This window comes from Pelobates fuscus, chromosome 2 (genome assembly GCF_036172605.1).
Source record: "Pelobates fuscus isolate aPelFus1 chromosome 2, aPelFus1.pri, whole genome shotgun sequence".
Classification (NCBI taxonomy): Eukaryota; Metazoa; Chordata; class Amphibia; order Anura; family Pelobatidae; genus Pelobates; species Pelobates fuscus.
In genome coordinates this window covers 417,971,630-417,994,786 of record NC_086318.1, presented here as the reverse complement: position 1 = coordinate 417,994,786, position 23,157 = coordinate 417,971,630, and the positions used below count along the sequence as shown (strand labels likewise).

General features: G+C 45.2%; 1 protein-coding gene across 2 annotated transcripts in view; it reads right to left on the bottom strand.

Moving 5' to 3' along the window:
* The window catches only part of PLCB1 (phospholipase C beta 1), a 739,173-nt gene that overhangs the window by 99,792 nt on the left and 616,224 nt on the right, over window positions 1–23,157 (bottom strand). For both annotated transcript variants that reach the window (XM_063444005.1, XM_063444006.1), the window contains exons 24-26: window positions 12,213–12,345; window positions 9,394–9,447; window positions 7,263–7,482 (exon numbers count right to left, since the gene is read on the bottom strand). In XM_063444005.1, the coding sequence (XP_063300075.1) occupies window positions 7,263–7,482; window positions 9,394–9,447; window positions 12,213–12,345 (407 nt within the window). The remainder of the gene's footprint in view (window positions 1–7,262; window positions 7,483–9,393; window positions 9,448–12,212; window positions 12,346–23,157) is intronic.

The following is a 23,157-nucleotide window of genomic DNA, read 5'->3' as shown; positions in this document are numbered from 1 at the left end:
CCATTTAGTAGCATGACTGGGCCCCTCTAGTGGATGCTGGGAGGAAGTGACAGTTGATCACTTCCTCCCAGCTTCACAAGAGAGCACCGCACCGGAGGAAGGAGGAAGAGGCCGCAGCATGGAGAGCAGAAGCTGGAATGAGCTGCAGCTCACACTCACTGCCATCAACCTTAGCCAGCATCACCAGGACTAAGCTGAAGGTAAGATCCAGAAGTGGACTGAGGATCAGGCTGATTGTGTGCAGATCCAGGAGCTGTGTGTGCTTCCTAATGTGGCTATTGTATGTAGATGGCTGTGCTCTGGGTCCCTGTGCTGAGCTCTAATTCTCTCAGACTCTGCATTTAGGATTTCCTGGGCATGGAGCTCACACACTTTTTAAATGTCTGGATTATTCCCTCCATTTCATCAGGATTATATCCCTCCTCCATTTCTAACCTATTTTGTCTCCATTATTCCCCATGTCTCTCCCTCATTTCATCATCAAGGTTCTGCTGGCTAACTGTCTCACAATCTATATTTCACTCACAGTGTGCTTTCCTCTTACCCAGAGTGTGCCCCATATTATTTACTAACTATTTTGTGCAGTTTGTGCTGGACAGGAGGGATTGCTATTGACCTTCCTGTGCAGTGCCTCGCAGAGCTCTTTACTGGCAGCCATTCTCTGTGTGGGAATAGGGAGACAGAACATAACTCCGCCTCCCAAGACACGCACTGCTCCTGCAGTGGAAACATCCTGCACGGGAGTGGGCAGCCAGAACTCAATACACCAGGTTTGTCTCCCTCTGTGCACTCACTGTCTCAGACGTCAAGACACTGCAGGGAGCACTCAATTAGTCCTGCATTTCTGAGGTGAGAGGAGCCTTTTGTGCAGTGTAACTTGCAAGCTGTGTCAGCCCCATGGCGCCTCCTGCTGTCATTGCGCCCTGTGCGGCTGCACAGATCGCACACCCCTAAGGCCGGCCCTGCCAACACTACATACAAGTAGACCACTGCATTCAGGACCGGTGCTAGGATTTTTAGTTACACAGGCGAAGATGCATTTTGGTGCCCCTCGTTTAAAATAAGGTTCATACAAACACAGAAATAATCATACAGAGACATACAGACACAGACAGAGACATACATGCAGGCATATAAAGACATACATACAGAGGCATACCGTCATACAGACACATACATACATAGACATACAGAAACATACAGAGACATCCAGGCATACGGACACATACATTTGTACATACAGACACATACATTTTGTACAGAGACATACAGGCATACAGAGACATACAGGCATACAGAAACATACATACAAAGACATACAGGCATACAGAGACCTACATACATACATACATACAGAGACATACATACATACAGAGACATACACAATTACATACTTACATCAGTTCAATCTTGTCCCCTGGATGCATGCTGTCTGGCTCCTTGGAGTCCTGTCCTGCAGCCCAGCCCCATCACAGGGCGCCAGCTGCGCTGTGTGGTACACAGGGAGCAGGGATATGATGTCATTCATATCCTCGCCCCCTCCAACACATGGCGGCGGGCACCTGGTCGCAGGGGTTGCAGGGCTGTGACCCCTGTGACCGCGGTATGTACGCCAGTGCATGCAGATGCACACACACTTAAAGGACCACTACAGACACCCAGATCACATCAGCTCAATGAAGTGGTCTGGGTGTCAGGTCCATCTAGTTTTAACCCTGCAGCTGAAAACATGCTATGTTTCACCGAGGGTTAATCCAGCCTCTAGTGGATGTCTCACTGACAGCCGCTAGAGGAGCTTCCGCTATTCTAAAACACTGAACGTCCATAGGAAAGCATTGAGTAATGCTTTCCTATGGGCGGTTTGAATGCGTGCGCGGCAAGAGCATTCGGAGCTGAGAGGCGGAGGGATCCCCAGCGCCAAGGGAGTCCGGCGCTAGAGAAAGGTAAGTGCTGAAGACACACACACTCTCACGAACAGATGCATACACACCAGCTAACAGACACACACATTTACTGACAGACACACTCAGCGACAGACATACATACACACTCACTGACAAAACATACACTCTCACTGACAAACACACACTCACTAACAGACATCAAACAGGCTCACTAATACACACACAAACACACTCCGTAAGAGACACACAGTAACACACTCACTGACACTCACTAGCAGACACACTCACTGACACACTAGCAGACACACACACTGACACTCACTAGCAGACACACTCACTGACACTCACTAGCAGACACACTCACTGACACTCACTAGCAGACACACTCACTGACACTAGCAGACACACACACTGACACTCACTAGCAGACACACACACACTAACACTCACACTAACACTCACACTAACACATGTTTTTTTTTTTTTAAATTTAATCCCCCAGCCTCCTTACCTTTTGGAGTGCTGAAGGGATTCCCTGGAGTCCAGTGGTGCTGCTGGGCTCCTGGGCGGGCGGGTAGGCGGGCGGGCACGCGCGCGCGAGGGAGCACTCTCCCATGTGTGCTTCCTCTTCAGCTCCCTCGTGCACCGCGTAGGGATGCCGGCGCCGGACGCTGACGTCATCTTCCGGCTCCGGTATCAGTGCGGTGCGCGAGGGAGCTGAAGAGGAAGCACACATGGGAGAGTGCTCCCTTGCGTGCCCGCAGAAACGGGCGCTCGGCCACGCTACATTAGGTCGTCGGTTGGAGGGGAGCGCAGTGCGCTTCCCTCCTTCCGGTCAGCCTGATTTTGCGCCTGGGCCGCCTTATGGTAGCGCCGGCCCTGACTGCATTCCAATAGTAACAGTACGTACAAATGCATCTCTACATGCACACACCTACTCTATACAAAAACAGGCTTACATTCAAACGCACAAATACTGCTCACAAATACAACCCTGCAAAGATGGCCAAATGGTAGATCCCCAGCTGGCATAGCATCATGGGAGATGAACGTACAACAGATGGATATTTATCCTCACCACTCTTGCGCTATGTGGGGGGGGCGGGGTTGCAGGGTCCAGGGGACCCTAAAAATGATTGCCCAGGGTCCAATCAATATTAAAGACGGCTCTGGATGGTGGGGATGGTGTTCTTGGGGTCATAGGCAGCATTCCTCCTCCTCCAAACACGGCGACTTGAGTTGATACCAAAGAGCTCAAATTTGGTCTCATCTGACCACAACACTTTCACCCAGTTCTCCTCTGAATCATTCAGATGTTTATTGGCAGACTTCAGATGGGCCTGTACATGAGCTTTCTTGAGCAGGGGGACCTTGCAGGCGCTGCAGGATTTCAGTCCTTTACGGTGTAGTGTGTTACCACTAGTTTTCTTGGTGACTATGGTCCCAGCTGCCTTGAGATCCTCAACAAGATCCTCCCGTGTAGTTCTGGGCTGATTCCTCGCTGTTCTCATGATCACTGAAACTCCACAAGACCGATGAAGACTGACAGTTATTTTGTGTTTCTTCCATTTGCAAATAATCGGACCAACTGTTGTCACCTTCTCACCAAGCTGCTTGCGAATGGTTTTGTAGCCCATTCCAGCCTTGTGTAGGTCTTTGGTCTTGACCATGGTGGAGAGTTTGGAATCTGATTGATTGCTTATTTTATACAGGTAACAAGCTGAGATTAGGAGCATTCCCTTTTTTCACTCACTGACATGCAAATCAATTTATAACTTTTTTGACATGCGTTTTTCTGGATTTTTTTGTTTGTTTTGTTATTCTGTCTCTCACTGTTAAAATACACCTACCATTATATTATAGACTGATCATTTCTTTGTCAGTTGGCAAGCGTTCAAAATCAACAGGGGATCAAATACTTTTTTCCCTCACTGTACCTAACCTTTGGTATCTTTGATTTGAAGAACTAAACCAGCTAATCTTTAGGTTCTAAAAGGCAGTATTTTATTAGGACAAAACTGTGAAGACAATGTTTCGGCACCTCTCTGAGCCTTTATAAAGTCTCGATGAAGAATCAGAGAGGAGCCAAAACCTTGTCTCCACTTTTTTTGTTCACGATAAAAGACTGCCTTTTAGAAGAAACCTCAGGTGTGCCGGGATACCTATGCTTTCTTGCATTTGATGTCTCCAGGGACTGGCCTTCCCTTTCTGGATCACCCTGCAGGAAGTATTTTTTTTAGTGTGTGCATTATACACTTCTTGCAAACAATCTTTAGGTTCTACACTGGATATACGAGAATAGGTAACCAGCTAAACTAGTTGCAGAAAAAACAGGAAATTATATGCACGGAAGAAATATTAAAATGTCTTTGAAAACATTTTCCCATGCTTTGTAATGCTGGTAGAATATATCAATTACCAAAAGAGCTGAATTACTCACATTAAAGCGCTTTATTTAGGGCTGGAATGAAATCTGCAGTTTCAGCAAATCTGCCCCCGCACCTCGCAATAAACTTTAATATGTCTATTATTGCTAATAAATTCTACAACTGTAGCGAGAAAATGGTTATGTTTCCATTACAGTTCACATGAAATATCCAATTTTATAATTTTCAGAGTCAGCGCATATGTTTTCCCCCCGTATCTAAACATTCGACAATATCACCAACACAGAGCCTCCAGTAATTCTCTTGCCGTAAATTCTAGCAAAACACTGATTGCCACATTGTGCTTCATGTTATTTTCTGCTACAAGGAGCATTTGTGATATTTGTTGATAAGCTAGTCATTTGTATGCAGCTTCCAAAAAAAGCTGTAGCAGACCTTGAATTATTCTTTAACTATGATGTAAGAACTGTATCTCAGCTGAAATGTTTGGTGCATGCATCTTCCCATTTCAGGTTTTGTTACATATTCACAGACTGAACTGCAGAAAATATATCTGAGCAGGCAAAATAAAACAAGATGGAATGTATATGTAAAAGGCAATATATTTAACACATGGTGAAAGTGGATTGTGAAATGAGTAACGTGCTATAGTTTTTAATTTCTCTATTAATTTATTTTTATTAAAGGACCACTATAGGCACCCAGACCACTTCAGCTCAATGAAGTGGTCTGGGTGCCAGGTCCATAAAGGGTTAACCCTGCAGCTGTAAACATAGCAGTTTCAGAGAAACTGCTATGTTTACATTAGGGTTAATCCAGCCTCTAGTGGCTGTCTCATTATTATTTAATTGATAAATGCTTTCCTATGGACTGATTGAATGCGCATGCACAGCTCTTGCCGCGCATGCGCATTCGTCGAAAGAGGGAGGAGATTCCCAGCGCTGAGGGAGCCCGGTGCTGGAGAAAGGTAAGTGTTTAACCCCTCCCCCCCCAGAGCCTGGCGGGAGGTGGGCCATGAGGGTGGGGGGGGGGACCTATTAACACTATAGTGCCAGGAAAACGAGTTTGTTTTCCAGGCACTATAGTGGTCCTTTAATCCATTATCCATCTTCAGAACTTCCCAAAAACCTGTGAAATACCATCTCGTCCCCAATGCGATTTTTTCCTATTGTCACCAGTCCTGTAAGAATCTCTGAAAATCCCCATTTTAAGGAAAACTAGATCTTTGACTTCTTTTGCAGTCCATCCCATTTTACCTTGTAGAGTCTGTCTGCTCCAGGTCTGTTTTAACTTTTCACATTACTACTTTTTATGCATTCATGCAAGGAGCGTATATCGCTAAATGCATTGCTATGCTGTTTTTGTTTGTCTCCATTCTTGTGTTATTGAACTTTTTCCTTTTTTTTTTTTTTTTTTTATATAACTCAATTCTTTTTAATTGAGCAGTTATTTGAGCGGAGCTATCTGTATTCTTTGTTCCTTATACCCTGACTTGCTTTTTGTTACCCTTCCCATGGAGTGGTCTGCGTACCATGCCCCTGTTATTTCAAACCTGCCGCAAAAAACATAGCCCTTTTGCAGAAAGTGTGGTGCTTACATTTCAGGGTTAACATGCTTCTAATGACAGTCAGGAATACAGGCATTCACAGCTAAATTGGTTATAGCTCTAATGACTTTCATTGAATGCATTTGATTGGTACAGCGTAGCATTCTGCCGGTCATGTACACAAGCCTCACAATGTTTCTATATGGAGAAGCATTGGATTGGCTGAGATCATCAACATTGATGATCTCAGACAAAGATAAGGAGCGGCAGTATGGAGAGCAAAAGATAAAACTTACCTTTTAAACCCCTGCAAGGGGGTGGACACCTAGATATGTAGGGGAACACTAGAGTTAATGTTTATATTCCTAACGCTATAGTGTTCCTTTAATAGTATTTATAATTGACCTATTACACATTACTGTGGGATATGCAATAATAATAATCGCCCAGTAAAATAAACATATAGAGAAAATAAACAGCACATATTTTATGATAAACTACAAGTTAACAACTGAAAGTACTGTACTTGAGTAGGGTTCTCATCAAAATTTTACTAAAACTATTTTTATTTATCAATTAAAAATTCTTTCATTTTTCATTATTGTCCATCATCTATTTTCCCTTTACTTCAGGATTATTTCCTAAAGCGAATATTCAAAGTGAATTCAGAGTAAATTTCAAGTTTTAGGCCAAGATATCAGATCTGACAGAACAGATGACTTAGAGGATTTTTTTCACTTCATCTATTATAACCATCGACTTCTCACCTTAGTAAATAGCAGGGTTAAGTAGTAATAGTGAGTTTGACTCTGGAAAACCTGGATGAGCCTCTGAGGAAGACTGTACCGCCAGCCACAGAGTCTTTTCAAGGCTCCAAAGTATTGTGTGTACGTAAATAAACAATTACTCATCAATCCAAATTGACGATACGGTATATTACACTATATTCACGTACATTTTATTCTAACTTTTACATTCTTTAGTGATCTGTTTACAAAATACTAAATAAAGGTGTCCTCAGATCTCAATCTCCGTGCTTCAGAATCTTCTCCAATTGTTGACTGAGAATAGCTAGAGGACAACTAACACACTGAATATAATCTGTCTGTTTTAGTATAAACATATGGATGTGGTCATTCTCAGCTTTTTCTTAAGGAACGTTCATTGATTTGAATTTGATTTGGTCTACCTGGATTCAATGTTTCTCTATGTGATTGCCACACCTGCACTATGAGAAGCATTGGACTGGCATGGAAACCTTTACTTGTGAGGATCTCCCAGGGGTGAAGTGGAGCTCCTGGTGAGCAGACCCTCTTACCAACGATCTAGTGGGAATTGACACTGGACACTGGAGTGTTCCTTTAAAATTCCTTTTTGTCATTATTGGAGACAATAATTCAGATAGACAGACCGATGTGTACTTACTTTTTCTTGCTGTCTCGTTTGGCAGTCTTTTCCAGTATTGCCCTCCTCCTCAAGTAATCATTCTGAATCTCATTGTACTTCGTTGTGTGCTCTTTTATGAGATCGGTGGTTTTCTTGTGATGTCTCTTTACGAGGTCCTTCATTTCTTTATAGTGCTTCTTTTGAAGTTTAACAAAAGACTTTTGTTGTTTCAGTTCATCAATGGTCTGAGCTTCCACTTCTGCAATGAATGTTTAAACAAAATATTTTGCAGTTAAATGTATTGATAGTCAAACAATAGCTATTCACTTTTGGTTCATTGACTGGTCCCATATTCGAGCAGTACTCATTGTCTATATCTGAGCATTTTATGTTTGTGAAGCAGTAAATGAGTATTCCGAGCACAGTAACCACTACAGTGCGTCATGGCGTTTACCCTCTGTAACCAGATAAATCATTTTAAAAGCTGTTTGACTTCTTATGGGGGTCCACCAGATTCAGTTTCCTACCTCCTCTCAGCCACCAGGAGAGCCAGAAGGAGCTTCTGGCTCTATTGAGCTATGCAAAGTAGTGCAGGGCTAGCTCATTGACTGAGAGCATCAACTAATTACACTGCCCAGCTTAGCTCATATGGCTGTAGTGGAGAAGGGAAGCAGAGCCTAGCATAGTCCAGGTAAGAGGTCAAACTTTGTAAAATCTTTGACTACTTAAAATGGGGGGTGGGGGTGAAAGGGAACTCCTGATGAAACCGTGCTCTAAAAAATTTGAAAGTCTTTCAGCTTAACAATTCTGATTTGAAACTGACATAAAACTGATATCATATTAATCTAATTAAATGAATAAACATTAAAACATTTCTAAACAATAAGGGGGGGCCTACTGTCCCCCCCAGCCCCCACCCCTAAACGGTGGGTGGGGGCCCTAAACAAAGAGAGGGGGGACATACTGTCCTCCCCCCGGCCCCCGGCCCCCACCCCTGAGCAGTGGGTGGGGGCCCTAGATAATAATGGTGGGGGGGACCTACCATCCACCCCCTGGCCCCCACCCCTGAGCGGTGGGTGGTGTCCCTAAAAAAACAATAAGGGGGGGACCTACTTTCCCCCCCAGCCCCCACCCCTGAGCGGTGGGTGGGGGCCCTAAATAAAGAGAGGGGGGGACCTACTGTCCTCCCCCCAGCCCCCACCCCTGAGCAGTGGGTGGGGGCCCTAGATAATAATGGTGGGGGGGACCTACCGTCCTTCACCCCGGCCCCCACCCCTGAGCGGCGGGTGGGGCCCTAAAAAAACAATAAGGGGGGACCCTTATGGCCCCAAATGAAAATCCCCCCCAATCAAGGTGACTAGGGGTCCCAAGCCCCTAGTCACCCCCCCCCCCCCCCACCCAAATCAAGCTATCCCCTACCTACCCCCCTCACCCTAAAAATAGTGAGGGGGGAATAAAATAACTAACCTGTAAAAAAAAATTAAACTTACCATTTGACGTCTTCTTTTTTCTAAAATCTTCATTTTTCAGCCCCAAAAAAGGCCAAATAAAAAGCCATCATACCCGACGAACTTAAAATAAAATAAAAAACCCGAGCGCAAAAAAAAACCAGACGAAAAAGAAAAAACCCGAGCGCAAAAAAATCCAGCTTCACCCATGGAGGGCTCTGCGCAGACTGAGCTACGCAGGGTGGGGGAAGGCTTATAAAGCCTTGCCCCGCCCTGCAATTAGGCTAAGAACACTCTTATTGGTGGGTTTAAGCCAATCAGAGTGCTCTTTGTCATTTTTAGAATAAAAAAAATGAATGCAGCTTCCGAATGAATCTAAAATGGATGCTGTCCAGGAGGTGGGAGGGTCTGCTGCTGATTGGCTGGAATGTGTTTGCAGACTGTGAGGTACAGGGTCAAAGTTTACTCAATGATGACGAATAGGGGGCGGACCGAACATCGCATATGTTCGCCCGCCGTGGCGAACGCGAACAAGCGATGTTCACCAGGAACTATTCGCCAGCGAACCGTTCAGGACATAACTAGGAAGTAAATGTAAAGATTTACTAGAGGTGGGAGCACAAGAACAGGGCTTATATTTTATTCATAAACAAAGTCTACATTATACAACGGAATGTTGGCATTGGCAGCATCAATCTCACAAAATTTCAAAAAGAATCTACCTGTTAAGACACTCATTATAAGGTCTTCTGTCTTGGCAGGAACTTTGACAGAACCTAAAATTAAAAATACATATTGTCTTAGGAAAAGAGAAGGTTTCTTGTGTAAGTAAAGTCAAGAAGATATAGTGAGCTCATAAACTGTGCTATGAGTCTATAATACACTATACATTCATTATACAGTTTTAGCTGAGAAAAATAGGTTTGTGTTCAATTAAATCTTCAGAGTCTGACATGCCTTCTGGTGGGCATGTCACCAGTAAATTCTATTGAAGCATTTATTGGGGTCATTAGTAGAAAAGAGGTAAGTAGCCAGGAGAAGATGCCATTGGCTCATGCACACTCTAGCATTTTCTGAGACATTGCTTTAGGGCATGGGTGTCCAACCTTTTGGCTTCTCTGGGCTGCATTGAGCACAGGGGAATTGTCTTGGGCCACACATAAAATCTATGTTTAATTGATTACTCCATTATTTGTTATCATTATGTGGAATTGCCATATTTAAGGATACCAAATTAGGGAGCTATCTACTAAATATATACACATATATATGCACACATAACCACAGATATACACACACAATCACAAACCTATACATATATAATCACAGACACACACATACACTCACAGACCTATGCGCACAAAAACAAACATACACACACAATCACAGCTCCACAAACACACATACAATCACTGACCTATACACAGTCACATATGCACACATAATCACAGACATACACACACAGACATACACATACAATCACAAACCTATACACAGAATCACATACATACACACACAAATACAATCATGTACCTATACACACAATTACAAATACACACACACACACACACACACACACACACAATCACAGACCTATAAACATAGTCACATACATACACACATGGTCACAGATTTACATACACACACAGATACATACACAATCACAGACCCCCCACACACAATCACAGACTCACACACACTTTCAATCACAGACCTATACGCACAATCACATACATGCACACACAATCAGACCCACACACACATACAATCACATACCTATACACACAACCACATACATTCACATACATAATCACAGATATACACACAATCACAGATGCATACACACAATCACATACCTACAAACACATAATCACAGACACACACACACACACACACACACACAATCAGAGATGTACACACACAATCACAGACCCACACACATAATCACTGAGTTATACAAACACAATCACAGACATACACACAGACCCCCCCACCACACACACATACAATCACTGACAAATCATACACACAAATGCATTCATCACTGTGCCATGTAGTGTGTGTGTATGTATATATATACACACACACATATATATACACACACACACACACTCACTAAATACAAGCTCACCTACACACACATGCTCACTACATACAAGCTCACTTACACACACACACACACATACTCACTACAGACACGCACACTTACACACACACACACATATTCACTACAGGCAAGCTCACTTACACACACATGCTCATTACATACAACCTCACTTACACACACATACTCACTACAGACAAGCTCACTTACACACACACACATGCTCACTGAGACACAAACATACAAGCTCACTCACTAGCAAGCACATACACACAAAGTCACTGGCAAATTAGCTGAAGCTTACCTGGCACTGAAGCCATTTTTTAACCTCTTCCTGCTCGTGTGGCGGTGAGGGTTGTATCGGGGGCATGTCTTATGAGCAGGAGGCGGAACTTGCATGCGGGAGTGGAGCATGGACATGGAATTTCCAAGAATGGTGAAGGGAGCCTCACAGTGCTCCCTCCGGCCATCATCACACCATATATTAATCCCCTGGTAGACAACCACTGTGGGCAGACTTAGAACTGCAATGTAAACATTGCCGTTCTCTGGAACTGCAATGTTTTACATTGCAACACTAAGTGCAAAAGGGTCACAGCACCCAGACCACTTCAATTAGCTGAAGTGGTCTGGGTGCCTACAGTGTCCCTTTACGCGAAAGTTGTTTGGTCCTTAGAGTATAACTTTAATTCTATGAACAAAAAAACATGAGATATGTTGTTATGAATGTATATATATATATATATATATATATATATAATATAATTTACTATATTGCCATTCTGAATCAAAATTCAAAACTGTTAGATTTAAATTTTTCCCAAAAACTAATTCGAGTTTACTCACCAAATCTGAAATCGCAGAGAATTGACAGGGGGATGGAAAAACGTGAGCTGAAATAGCTGTGTTCGCAAATCTTTTTATTTCAGCTACAATTACATTATTCTCAATGTCCCTGTCAGTTCTCCCCCAAGTCCAAGTTTAGTGAAAGAAAGCCACTATGGATTGTTGAACTATATTCTTTATCACAACATTTGTGTGAGTCGCGCCCTTAGTTTAAAGCCATAGATTTAAAACAAAACAAATCCAAGGTACAGTAGATGAACGCATGTCTTTTGATCACTAGAAGGGATGTACAGCACGAATAAGAATCTACCGTAGTTAGATTCTTGATAAAGATAGAAGTATAAAAAAGTTAACTCTTCGAAACTGTAACATCTCATTTTAGCAATTAATTAGTAACAAAATAAAATGATGGGAGCATCCTTTGAGGTTGAATTAAAAATGGAAAAAACACTATCCCTCTGAGTCTCTCAAAGCTGAAATGAGAAATATACTTTAAGAGCTCACATGTAGAATGCACAAATATCCAGAGATTGTTTGGAAAGACTTTTTTCGGAGAGCTAAACAGTAAACATATGATGATTATTTTTTTACCTGGAACAGGTTGAGTGGGAGCAGTTTGAGATGAAGTCTTAGGGGTCAGAGTTGTAGCATGGTTCAAGCCATTTTCTGCTGGCACCGGCCTGGGTTCACTGTTAGCTTCTGATGGTGCCTCACCAGCTTCGATCTACGATAGACAACATTATTACATGCTTTGTATCAGAAGGTTAGCGTTTAAATTTAACATTATTAAACAACCATACTATTGTGTTATCAGAGATACAACTGTAATTAATTCTTAAGACAAGAAGAGCACAATTTCATAAGTGATGTTTAATGTTCACAAAAAAATCGTAATTCTTTATTTTCTTCTCGTTTCCTTCCCTTTTGTTAGTTTCATATTTCATTAAATACATTTGCATTAATTGCTATAAACTCGTATTATGCACAACAAAAACCTTTAACTTAATGAAACAGTTTTACTGTATAGATTATGCCCATGCAATCTCACTGCTCAATTCACTGCCATTTAGAAGTTAAATCACACAGTGTGCGTGAAATTATTTTTCTCCTGCTCTGTGAATTCAACTTTACTCACACACAAAGTCTCAAGTAGAGACTCAAGCTATTATTAACAGAGCAGGAGATACGAAATTCTACATTAAACATACTGTGTAATAAAGGAGGTTTAAACATTAAATCTCTCGGCAGGGGCATGATCTGACAGAGGACAACAGAATACCCAAGACAGATTAGATTATGCTTAGTGATTTACAGTGAAATAAAGCCATAGAAAATCAAGCAATGAGGTAGGATCATTAACCCCTTCCTCTATTTACCCAGGAGGTTCGTACCCCTGAACACCTGTGTGCATGTAATAATTAAGGCAGTTTCTGTACCGTTCCCTGATATCTTCTGCCATAGATTTCTGGACTTTTAACATTAATAATGCAACTACTGCTAAAGATTATATATTTGTTTTGCACAAATTGTACATTTATAAAATCTGACAATCAAGCTAAGAGGTGTTGATACAAAACGTGAAAAGAGCCCTGTTAAAGAAAACTTACAATGTTAAGGAAGAGGGATATAATTACAAGGTAGGTTAAAAGCAGTGAATAGGCATACACTATGTGTAACTAAATCAATGTAAAGTAGAAACATAAAATATGGTAAATTGAAGCAGACTACAAGAATATTGTGTAGGTTTTTTCTAAATATTTATTTTGTTTCTTTCTTTCTTTCTTTTTTTTTTAGGAAATGTGGTTTTAGGAATTCCTTAATAGACTGGGGTTTGTGATCTGAAATGACAAAGAAAGGTGAACATAGAGCTGACACATACTTTGCATTACTTGAATCAGGTCAAGTGACCACATACCTGAGATCCCAGGCAACACACAGAAAGAAATGATGAAATAGATTTTAGATGTACATTACTCTTCTGTTAGCACCTGTTCTATAAGCAAAGGATAAGCTTTGTTTGTAGAGAAATTAGAAAAATTATGGGAATCAATTAGCCCCAAGGGTTGTGTGCTGTCAGGTTTTACATTAAATCACTAATAATGAAAGGCAATTAATACCGCACCATAGCCATGAATGAAATGAGAACAGGATAGTGATGAATAACACAATAATTGCATACACTTTGTGTCCATCACACATCAATATAAAGCAGAGAAATAATACCTAATATTCTCTCAATTAGACTTCTGCACAACGAGAAAACATGGCTCAGCTATGCTACGTTTTCCGAAAATAGAACATTTTTCAGGACAATTTAGTTATGTTTAACGCGGAAGAATTTCGGAACCGAAATTACGATTTGGAGACCGTATCAGATGAACCAAAAAGGGGGGAGAAAATGGGCCAATCAGTGTGCTGATAGGAGCATTTTCCTGTCATTTGGTTTACAGATCAAGTAAAAAAACTAAACAGGAGGAGTAGTGAAAATCTATATTTATATTTTTATTACATTATTTATTTGTTAAAAATATGATATATAAATATAGATTTTTTTGTTATATATTATATATTCATAAGTATTAAGACCGTTTGGCCTGTATTTGTGGGAGGGGCTTAAATAAATTCACTCCCCTATATAAGGGACACCCCTTACCTGACTCATATCGCTTGAGGTCAGCATCAGAATGATTTCCACTTCTGGGTCATCCAGACGCCATTTTACCTGATTACTCCATAAGGTTTTCTAAGCTGAGCTGTGTCAAGAATCCAGCCACAGGCTTTTCCGGCCTACCACCTTCTTTCTTCAATCCATCGCCGTGGATGGTGTCCATGTGACTCACAAACCGTAAGTTGACCTACCCGTTACGCCAGACATCAGTCCCACGGCACCATGCACGGGTCAGGTCCTCACTTTACGGCTGCATTTTGTCTAAGTCTGTTCTAAAACCATTGCATGTTCATGCATATCATTCGTTTAAACTTACTTGTTTATATCTGTCACTGGCTCAATTCGAGCATTAGCATACTCTCAAACGGGAACACATTCTGTTTCAATTTCCTAAACGTACTAGGCAATTCTGTGCGTGCATTTCAAATCTCACTGCTCGTTTCGTTTTGTTTCCCTGACATACCAGGCTCACGGTTCGTGCAATTTTCTACCAAACGGGAACTAGTTCATGCATTTACTATTGTACTACACACATATTTCGTGTGTTTACAACCCACGAACAGAACTTTGGTTTGTTACAATGAATGTTATTAAGCTATTATGTTCACATATTGTATATTGTCAAACTGGTTTGGATTAACCCCTTAAGGACACATGACATGTGTGACATGTCATGATTCCCTTTTATTAGAGAAGTTTGGTCCTTAAGGAGTTAAAGGGTATTTTTTACCATACAATCAGCATTTCTGACCCCTACTGGTCAACAACAAAACTGTCTTCACATGTCATATACAATTTACCAGCCAATATAAATTACACATAAGATTGTTTTAAACATAACCATAAACCATAAATTAAACTCCAGCACGGGCTCAACTTCAGGTTTAATTAACAATAATTTACATTTCACATCAAGACCAACAGTGGTTCTATCAACACTGCCACCTACAGGTCTGTCACGTACATTGACAATTTTCATGGGGTTTTACAAACACCAAAACACTGACACCTATAGATCAACAGACAAACAACATTTCACATACCAATCAGTATCCAACTACACTGCCAGCTTTAGGGCACTCGACAGATCTCCAGTGCACTTGCATTTTGCAACACCATGTTCACTGACCCCTACCATTCAATAAGACATCCAACAATTCACATAGCAAGTACTATATCAAACATCTGGTATAAATATATATATTATTACACAATAGCAGACGCATCTGTATATACGTAACTGGTAATATAGTTCACATACATTTTTCACAGCACGCTGCTCACACAACAGACTTTCCCCTAGCAAGGGGACATACAACTTACAAGGTGGGGACAGACCACATTTTCACTTGTACATACGACACTTAATGGGTTACGATTGATACATATTTAACCACTATGGCTACGATGTTTAATATTTACACATCACGGCACTTTACTTTTCACATATACTGTACGTATTAAAGCGGCACTGTCATGCCGAACTTACCTTTCCTCAATCTCTTCCTCTTCTCCGCCTCTCTCAGGATCTGTTATTCTTTTCTTCCATTCTTCTTTAGTTTTCTTTAAAATTATAAGACAAAGAAGGGACTCTTTGCCTTATGGAGGATTCCTCCGCTTGACCAGCTCTGACCAGCGGAGGAGCAAAGTGTGCTTCATTTCCGCTGGTCAGAGCAATTTTCCCATGATCCCTAGCTTTCCTCCCAGTTCCCACAATGCTTCCTGTCAGTATTGCCGAAAGTCCTGTCACTTAGACAGAACGCCGGCAAAACTGCCGAATTGCACCCTAACAGAATGAGAAGAGTTTCTCCATTGGTGTTAGGATGCAATTCGGTACTTTGATCGTATCGGAATTTCATTCTAATGAATGAAACTCCGATCCTATTCATTGCTGTGGCTGCATCTTGCAGCCGCTTAGTAGATAACTCCCTAATTCCCACGGTATCAGGGAGCTATCTACTAAAAGGCTGAAAGACCTGAATTGGTCTTGAAGCCAAATGTACTAATACTAAGTAAAGATTACTTAGTATTAGTAAATAATATGCCCCTATACCGCGAGTAGGGGCATGTCTAGTAAGCAGTGAGCAGCCTGTGGCTGCTCACTGTAAAAAAAACAAAAAAAACCCAATAACCCCCCCCCCCCTGCGCGGGGGTTAAAGATGGGGGGGACCTACTGTCCTCCCCCCTGGCCCCCACCCCTGCGCGGTGGGTGGGGGCCCTAATAAAATAATAAGGGGGGGGACCTACTGTCCTCCCCCCTGGCCCCCACCCCTGCGCTGTGGGTGGGGGCCCTAATAAAATAATAAGGGGGGGGGACCTACTGTCCTCCCCCCCTGGCTCCCACCCCTGCGCTGTGGGTGGGGGCCCTAATAAAATAATAAGGGGGGGGGACCTACTGTCCTCCCCCCTGGCCCCCACCCCTGCGCGGTGGGTGGGGGCCCTAATAAAATAATAAGGGGGGGGACCTACTGTCCTCCCCCCCTGGCCCCCACCCCTGCGCTGTGGGTGGGGGCCCTAATAAAATAAGAAGGGGGGGGGACCTACTGTCCTCCCCCCTGGCCCCCACCCCTGCGCGGTGGGTGGGGGCCCTAATAAAATAAGAAGGGGGGGGACCTACTGTCCTCCCCCCCTGGCCCCCACCCCTGCGCTGTGGGTGGGGGCCCTAATAAAATAATAAGGGGGGGACCTACTGTCCTCCCCCCCTGGCCCCCACCCCTGCGCTGTGGGTGGGGGCCCTAATAAAATAATAAGGGGGGGGGACCTACTGTCCTCTCCCCCTGGCCCCCACCCCTGCGCGGTGGGTGGGGGCCCTAATAAAATAACAAGGGGGGGACCTACTGTCCTCCCCCCCTTGCCCCCACCCCTGCGCGGTGGGTGGGGGCCCTAGTAAAATAATAAGGGGGGGGACCTACTGTCCTCCCCCCCTGGCCCCCACCCCTGCGCTGTGGGTGGGGGCCCTAATAAAATAATAAGGGGGGGGGACCTACTGTCCTCCCCCCCTGGCCCCCACCCCTGCACGGTGGGTGGGGGCCCTAGTAAAATAATAAGGGGGGGGGACCTACTGTCCTCCCCCCCTGGCCCCCACCCCTGCGCTGTGGGTGGGGGCCCTAATAAAATAATAAGGGGGGGGGGGACCTACTGTCCTCCCCCCCTGGCCCCCACCCCTGCGCGGTGGGTGGGGGCCCTAGTAAAATAATAAGGGGGGGGACCTACTGTCCTCCCCCCCTGGCCCCCACCCCTGCGCTGTGGGTGGGGGCCCTAATAAAATAATAAGGGGGGGACCAACTGTCCTCCCCCCCCTGGCCCCCACCCCTGAGCGATGGGTGGGGGCCCTAAATGAACCCCCCCCATTAAGGTGACTAGGGGTCCCAAGCCCCTAGTCACCCCCCCCCACCCAAAACATTCTATCCCCTACCTACCCCCCTCACCCTAAAAATAGTGAGGGGGGAATAAAATAACTAACCTGTAAAAAAAAAAAATTAAACTTACCATTTGACGTCTTCTTTTTTCTAAATTCTTCTTTCTTCAGCCCCCAAAAAAGCCAAATAAAAATCCATCATACCCGTCGCACTTTAAAAAAAAACAAAAAAAAAACGAGCGCAAAAAAATATTAATCCATGTTCACCCATGGAGGGCACGCCGCGTACTGAGCTCCGCAGGGCGGATCAAGGCTTATATAGCCTTGCCCCGCCCTGCAATTAGGCTTAGAACACACTGATTGGTTGGTTTAAGCCAATCAGAGTGCTCTGTGTCATTTTACACAGCGTGGGAAAATTCAAAAGAACTTTCCCACGCTGTGTAAAATGACAGATCACTGTGATTGGATGGTTTTCAAGCCATCCAATCACAGTGCTCTGTGTCATTTTACAAGCGTGGGAAAATTCCAAAGAACTTTCCCACGCTTGTAAAATGACACAGAGCACTGTGATAGGATGGATTTCAAGCCATCCAATCACAGTGCTCTGTGTCATTTTACAAGCGTGGGAAAATTCCAAAGAACTTTCCCAAGCTTGTAAAATTACACAGAGCACTGTGATTGGATGGCTTGAAAACCATCCTATCACAGTGCTCTGTGTCATTTTACAAGCGTGGGAAAGTTCTTTGGAATTTTCCCACGCTTGTAAAATGACACAGAGCACTCTGATTGGCTTAAACCAACAATCAGTGTGTTCTAAGCCTAATTGCAGGGCGGGGCAAGGCTATATAAGCCTTGACCCGCCCTGCGGAGCTCAGTACGCGGCGTGCCCTCCATGGGTGAACATGGATTAATTTTTTTTTTGCGCTCGTTTTATTTGGCCTTTTGGGGGGCTGAAGAAAGAAGAATTTAGAAAAAAGAAGACGTCAAATGGTAAGTTTAATTATTTTTTTTACAGGTTAGTTATTTTATTCCCCCCTCACTATTTTTAGGGTGAGGGGGGTAGGTAGGGGTTAGAATGTTTTGGGGTGGGGGGGGGGGGGGGTGACTAGGGGCTTGGGACCCCTAGTCACCTTGATGGGGGGGGGGTTCATTTAGGGCCCCCACCCACCGCTCAGGGGTGGGGGCCAGGGGGGAGGACAGTAGGTCCCCCCCCTTATTGTTTTATTAGGGCCCCCACCCACCGCGCAGGGGTGGGGGCCAGGGGGGAGGACAGTAGGTCCCCCCCCATATCTTTATTTAGGGCCCCCACCCAGCGCTCAGGGGTGGGGGCCAGGGGGGAGGACAGTAGGTCCCCCCCCCTTTTATTATTTTATTAGGGCCCCCACCCACCGCGCAGGGGTGGGGGCCAGGGGGGGGAGGACAGTAGGTCCCCCCCCTTATTATTTTATTAGGGCCCCCACCCACCGCGCAGGGGTGGGGGCCGGGGGGAGGACAGTAGGTCCCCCCCCTTATTATTTTATTAGGGCCCCCACCCACCGCGCAGGGGTGGGGGCCGGGGGGGGAGGACAGTAGGTCCCCCCCCCTTATTGTTTTATTAGGGCCCCCACCCACCACGCAGGAGTGGGGGCCGGGGGGAGGACAGTAGGTCCCCCCCCTTATTGTTTTATTAGGGCCCCCACCCACCGCGCAGGGGTGGGGGCCAGGGGGGAGGACAGTAGGTCCCCCCCCCCCTTATTACCATTTATGTTTTTACAGTGAGCAGCCACAGGCTGCTCACTGTTTAGTGGACATGCCCCTACTCGCGGTATAGCGAGTAGGGGCATTGGGGAGATTTTAATCTCCCTTGTGCTATTATGGGGGTAATATTGACCCCCATAGAGTGAGGGGGGACCTGGGGGGCTTATGAAGTGGTGGGGAGCACAGCTCCCCACCGCTTCTGTCTTTACATATTACAAGGAGGGAGCTGCACGTCGGTAGCTCCCTCCTTGTAATAAACTGATCGAACAAACGAACACTGATACTCAGTGTTAGTTTGTTCGTCTGATTTTTTCTATTCATTCATTCGTCTGTCTGATGAATGAATGAATAGATGAAATTCCCGTTCGCATGTCCAGGTGTTTCACTGGGCATGTGCGGGAATCTCACAGTCTGTCTAGTGTGGGTAGATGACGTGTCCCACAGGGACTTCACCTACCCACACAAAGATGGCGGCGCCCTGAATAAAGATCGGGGCAGAAGATACAGATTTAAAAATAGGTAATCTGGGGGGCTTAGGGGCATTTGGGGGTGACTAGGGGGTCAATTGGATGTAGTGGAGGCGGGAGGGGGGTTAAAAAAAAAACGGGATTCGGCATGACAGTGCCGCTTTAAGATAAGCTTGGTCTATGCCATATTTCCTTATGCCATACGGTTTTATCCATTCAGGTTACAATTACTACTAAAAAACCTATACAGATTGTCAGGTTCAATACCATACTACCAGGTACATACACCTGCTCACGTAGTTATCCATCTCTTACCTTCCCTGGAATAGTAATAGCGTTCTGGCAATTAGGGTTCTAGGGCCCAATAGGTATTACCCCCTTTTTTCTCTGCATTATGCTTCGGTTAATGGTCCCGCAAGGCCAACACCCCGCCTCACACTCAGAGGCATACATCCCTCGGGCCACTCGTGAGCTAGCCGCCTCACATTGTATCATAGAGAGGGCCTCACCTGTCACTCCCCTTCCTATTTTCTGGTTACTGTCACCGAGAGGCCAACATCCTGCCACAACGTTCGGTGGCCACACAAAATGCCCTCGCACCAAGCATAGATAGAGCCTCTCAAGCCACTTGGCAACTAGCAGGGCCTCACCAGTCACCAAAAAACACCAAGCCTAATCGTTTCGCCTTACGGCTTAGCTAGCAAGCCAGTACAAGACCCCTGGGTACAAATAATAATTGCAATCTTTATTGTTATTTAAGTATTTCTCTAAAAGATGGTGAAGAATCACCTGTTCCTAGCACCCCGGCTAGAATTGATACACCTTCAAGCAGAGGAGATGTTGCTAGTCCAGCAGCAATCAGATCCTGGACGATCCCACACATTACCACCGACCTAAGGAGATGACAAATCCCATTCCCTGCCACAGCAAGGAAAGCAGAGTTATTCAAACTCCTCCATACATCAACTGACAATACGGAGGCAGGGGAAGGCCCAGCTACACCCAGGCCATGCTAGCCTCACTCATAAACTCATGAGCCAAAAAATGTATGACAGACGGTCAATCTCGAGGCGGTCACAACAGCCCTCACAAGGCTGGGCCTCACGCTACTGTACAACCAGCACCAACCAATACTCGGTTACCTGGTAAAATCAATTCTTATGACACACAAGACGTTAACCCTGCACGTATGATCCCAGCACATTGGGGAAACAAGGCATATATACCGTATTTTTCGCTCCATAAGACGCACTTTTTTTCCCCTCAAAGGTGAGGGGAAATGTCTGTGCGTCTTATGGAGCGAATATGAAGCTTCACTTACCTGTCTTGCAGCGTTGGCCGGCAGCACAGGGCGCACCGCGGTAGTGGAACTTGAATTTCATGTTCCGGTTTCCGGCGGGACTGAAAGGAAGTGTGCACAAGCTGAGTGCGCACTTCCTTTCAGTCCCGCCGGAAACCGGAACATGAAATTCAAGTTCCACTACCGCGGTGCGCCCTGTGCTGCCGGCCAACGCTGCAAGACAGGTAAGTAATTATGGGACAAGGGGAGGACAGTATGGGAGAGAAGAATATGGGGAGGGGGATGAAGTCTATGGGGAGGGGGGGGGATGAAGTCTATGGGGAGGGGGGGGGGATGAAGTCTATGGGGAGGGGGGGATGAAGTCTATGGGGAGGGGGGGGGATGAAGTCTATGGGGAGGGGGGGGATGAAGTCTATGGGGAGGGGGGGATGAAGTATATGGGAAGGGGGGGGGATGAAGTCTATGGGGAGGGGGGGGATGAAGTCTATGGGGAGGGGGGGGATGAAGTCTATGGGGAGGGGGGGATGAAGTCTATGGGGAGGGGGGGATGAAGTCTATGGGGAGGGGGGGATGAAGTCTATGGGGAGGGGGGGATGAAGTCTATGGGGAGGGGGGGGATGAAGTCTATGGGGAGGGGGGGATGAAGTCTATGGGGAGGGGGGGATGAAGTCTATGGGATGGGGGGGATGAAGTCTATGGGGGGGATGAAGTCTATGGGGGGAGGGGAAGGGGGGGATGAAGTCTATGGGGGGGAGGGGATGAAGTATATGGGGAGGGGGCGATGAAGTATATGGGGAGGGGGGGATGAAGTCTATGGGGAGGGGGTGGATGAAGTCTATGGGGATGAAGTCTATGGGGAGGGGGGGATGAAGTCTATGGGGAGGGGGGGATGAAGTCTATGGGGGGGGATGACGTCTATGGGGAGGGGGGGGATGAAGTCTATGGGGAGGGGGGGGATGAAGTCTATGGGGAGGGGGGGGATGAAGTCTATGGGGAGGGGGGGATGAAGTCTATGGGGAGGGGGGGGATGAAGTCTATGGGGAGGGGGGATGAAGTCTATGGGGAGGGGGTGGATGAAGTCTATGGGGAGGGGGTGGATGAAGTCTATGGGGAGGGGGTGGATGAAGTCTATGGGGAGGGGGTGGATGAAGACTATGGGGAGAGGGTGGATGAAGACTATGGGGAGGGGGTGGATGAAGACTATGGGGAGGGGGTGGATGAAGACTATGGGGAGGGGGTGGGTGACGTCTATGGGGAGGGGGTGGGTGAAGACTATGGGGAGAGGGTGGATGAAGACTATGGGGAGGGGGTGGATGAAGACTATGGGGAGGGGGTGGATGAAGACTATGGGGAGGGGGTGGGTGACGTCTATGGGGAGGGGGTGGGTGAAGACTATGGGAGGGGGGGACACTATGGGACAGGGGAGAAAACAAATATTCTGTACAAACTGTCCCATAGTAAGAAACACTATGGGACAGTTTGTTCAGAATATTTTTTTTCTGGGTTTCTTCCTCTAAAAACTAGGTGCGTCTTATGGTGAGGTGCGTCTTATGGAGCGAAAAATACGGTATGTATGATGATGTATCTGTGATGGTCAGATCCAGGGATTCCAGGTAAATCGGGAACTGACCATCCCTTGGTTGGGTTGGCATTTGGAATATGTAGAGATGTTTATTTGTGCAGGTACCCATACAGAAGAGATTTTGTCCCAAACAAATGGACAAGCACTCTCATGCAGCAGGTACCAGCACCTCTGAACTACCAAAGACAATTGATATGAGTAGTTGCATTGCATATAGACTGTTGCATATATGTTCAAATGGTTCAGGGCACATGACAAACCATGTGTCCCAATACAACTTACAAATAAGGTACTCACCATCTGTACACACCAATGCATTTTCAACACTACTGACTCATCACCCTTCCAGACTTGTAGTAGATTTACTAAAGCTCTGGAGCTTCAAAGGGCACCCATACAGGTATCATAAATACACCTTCAAGGA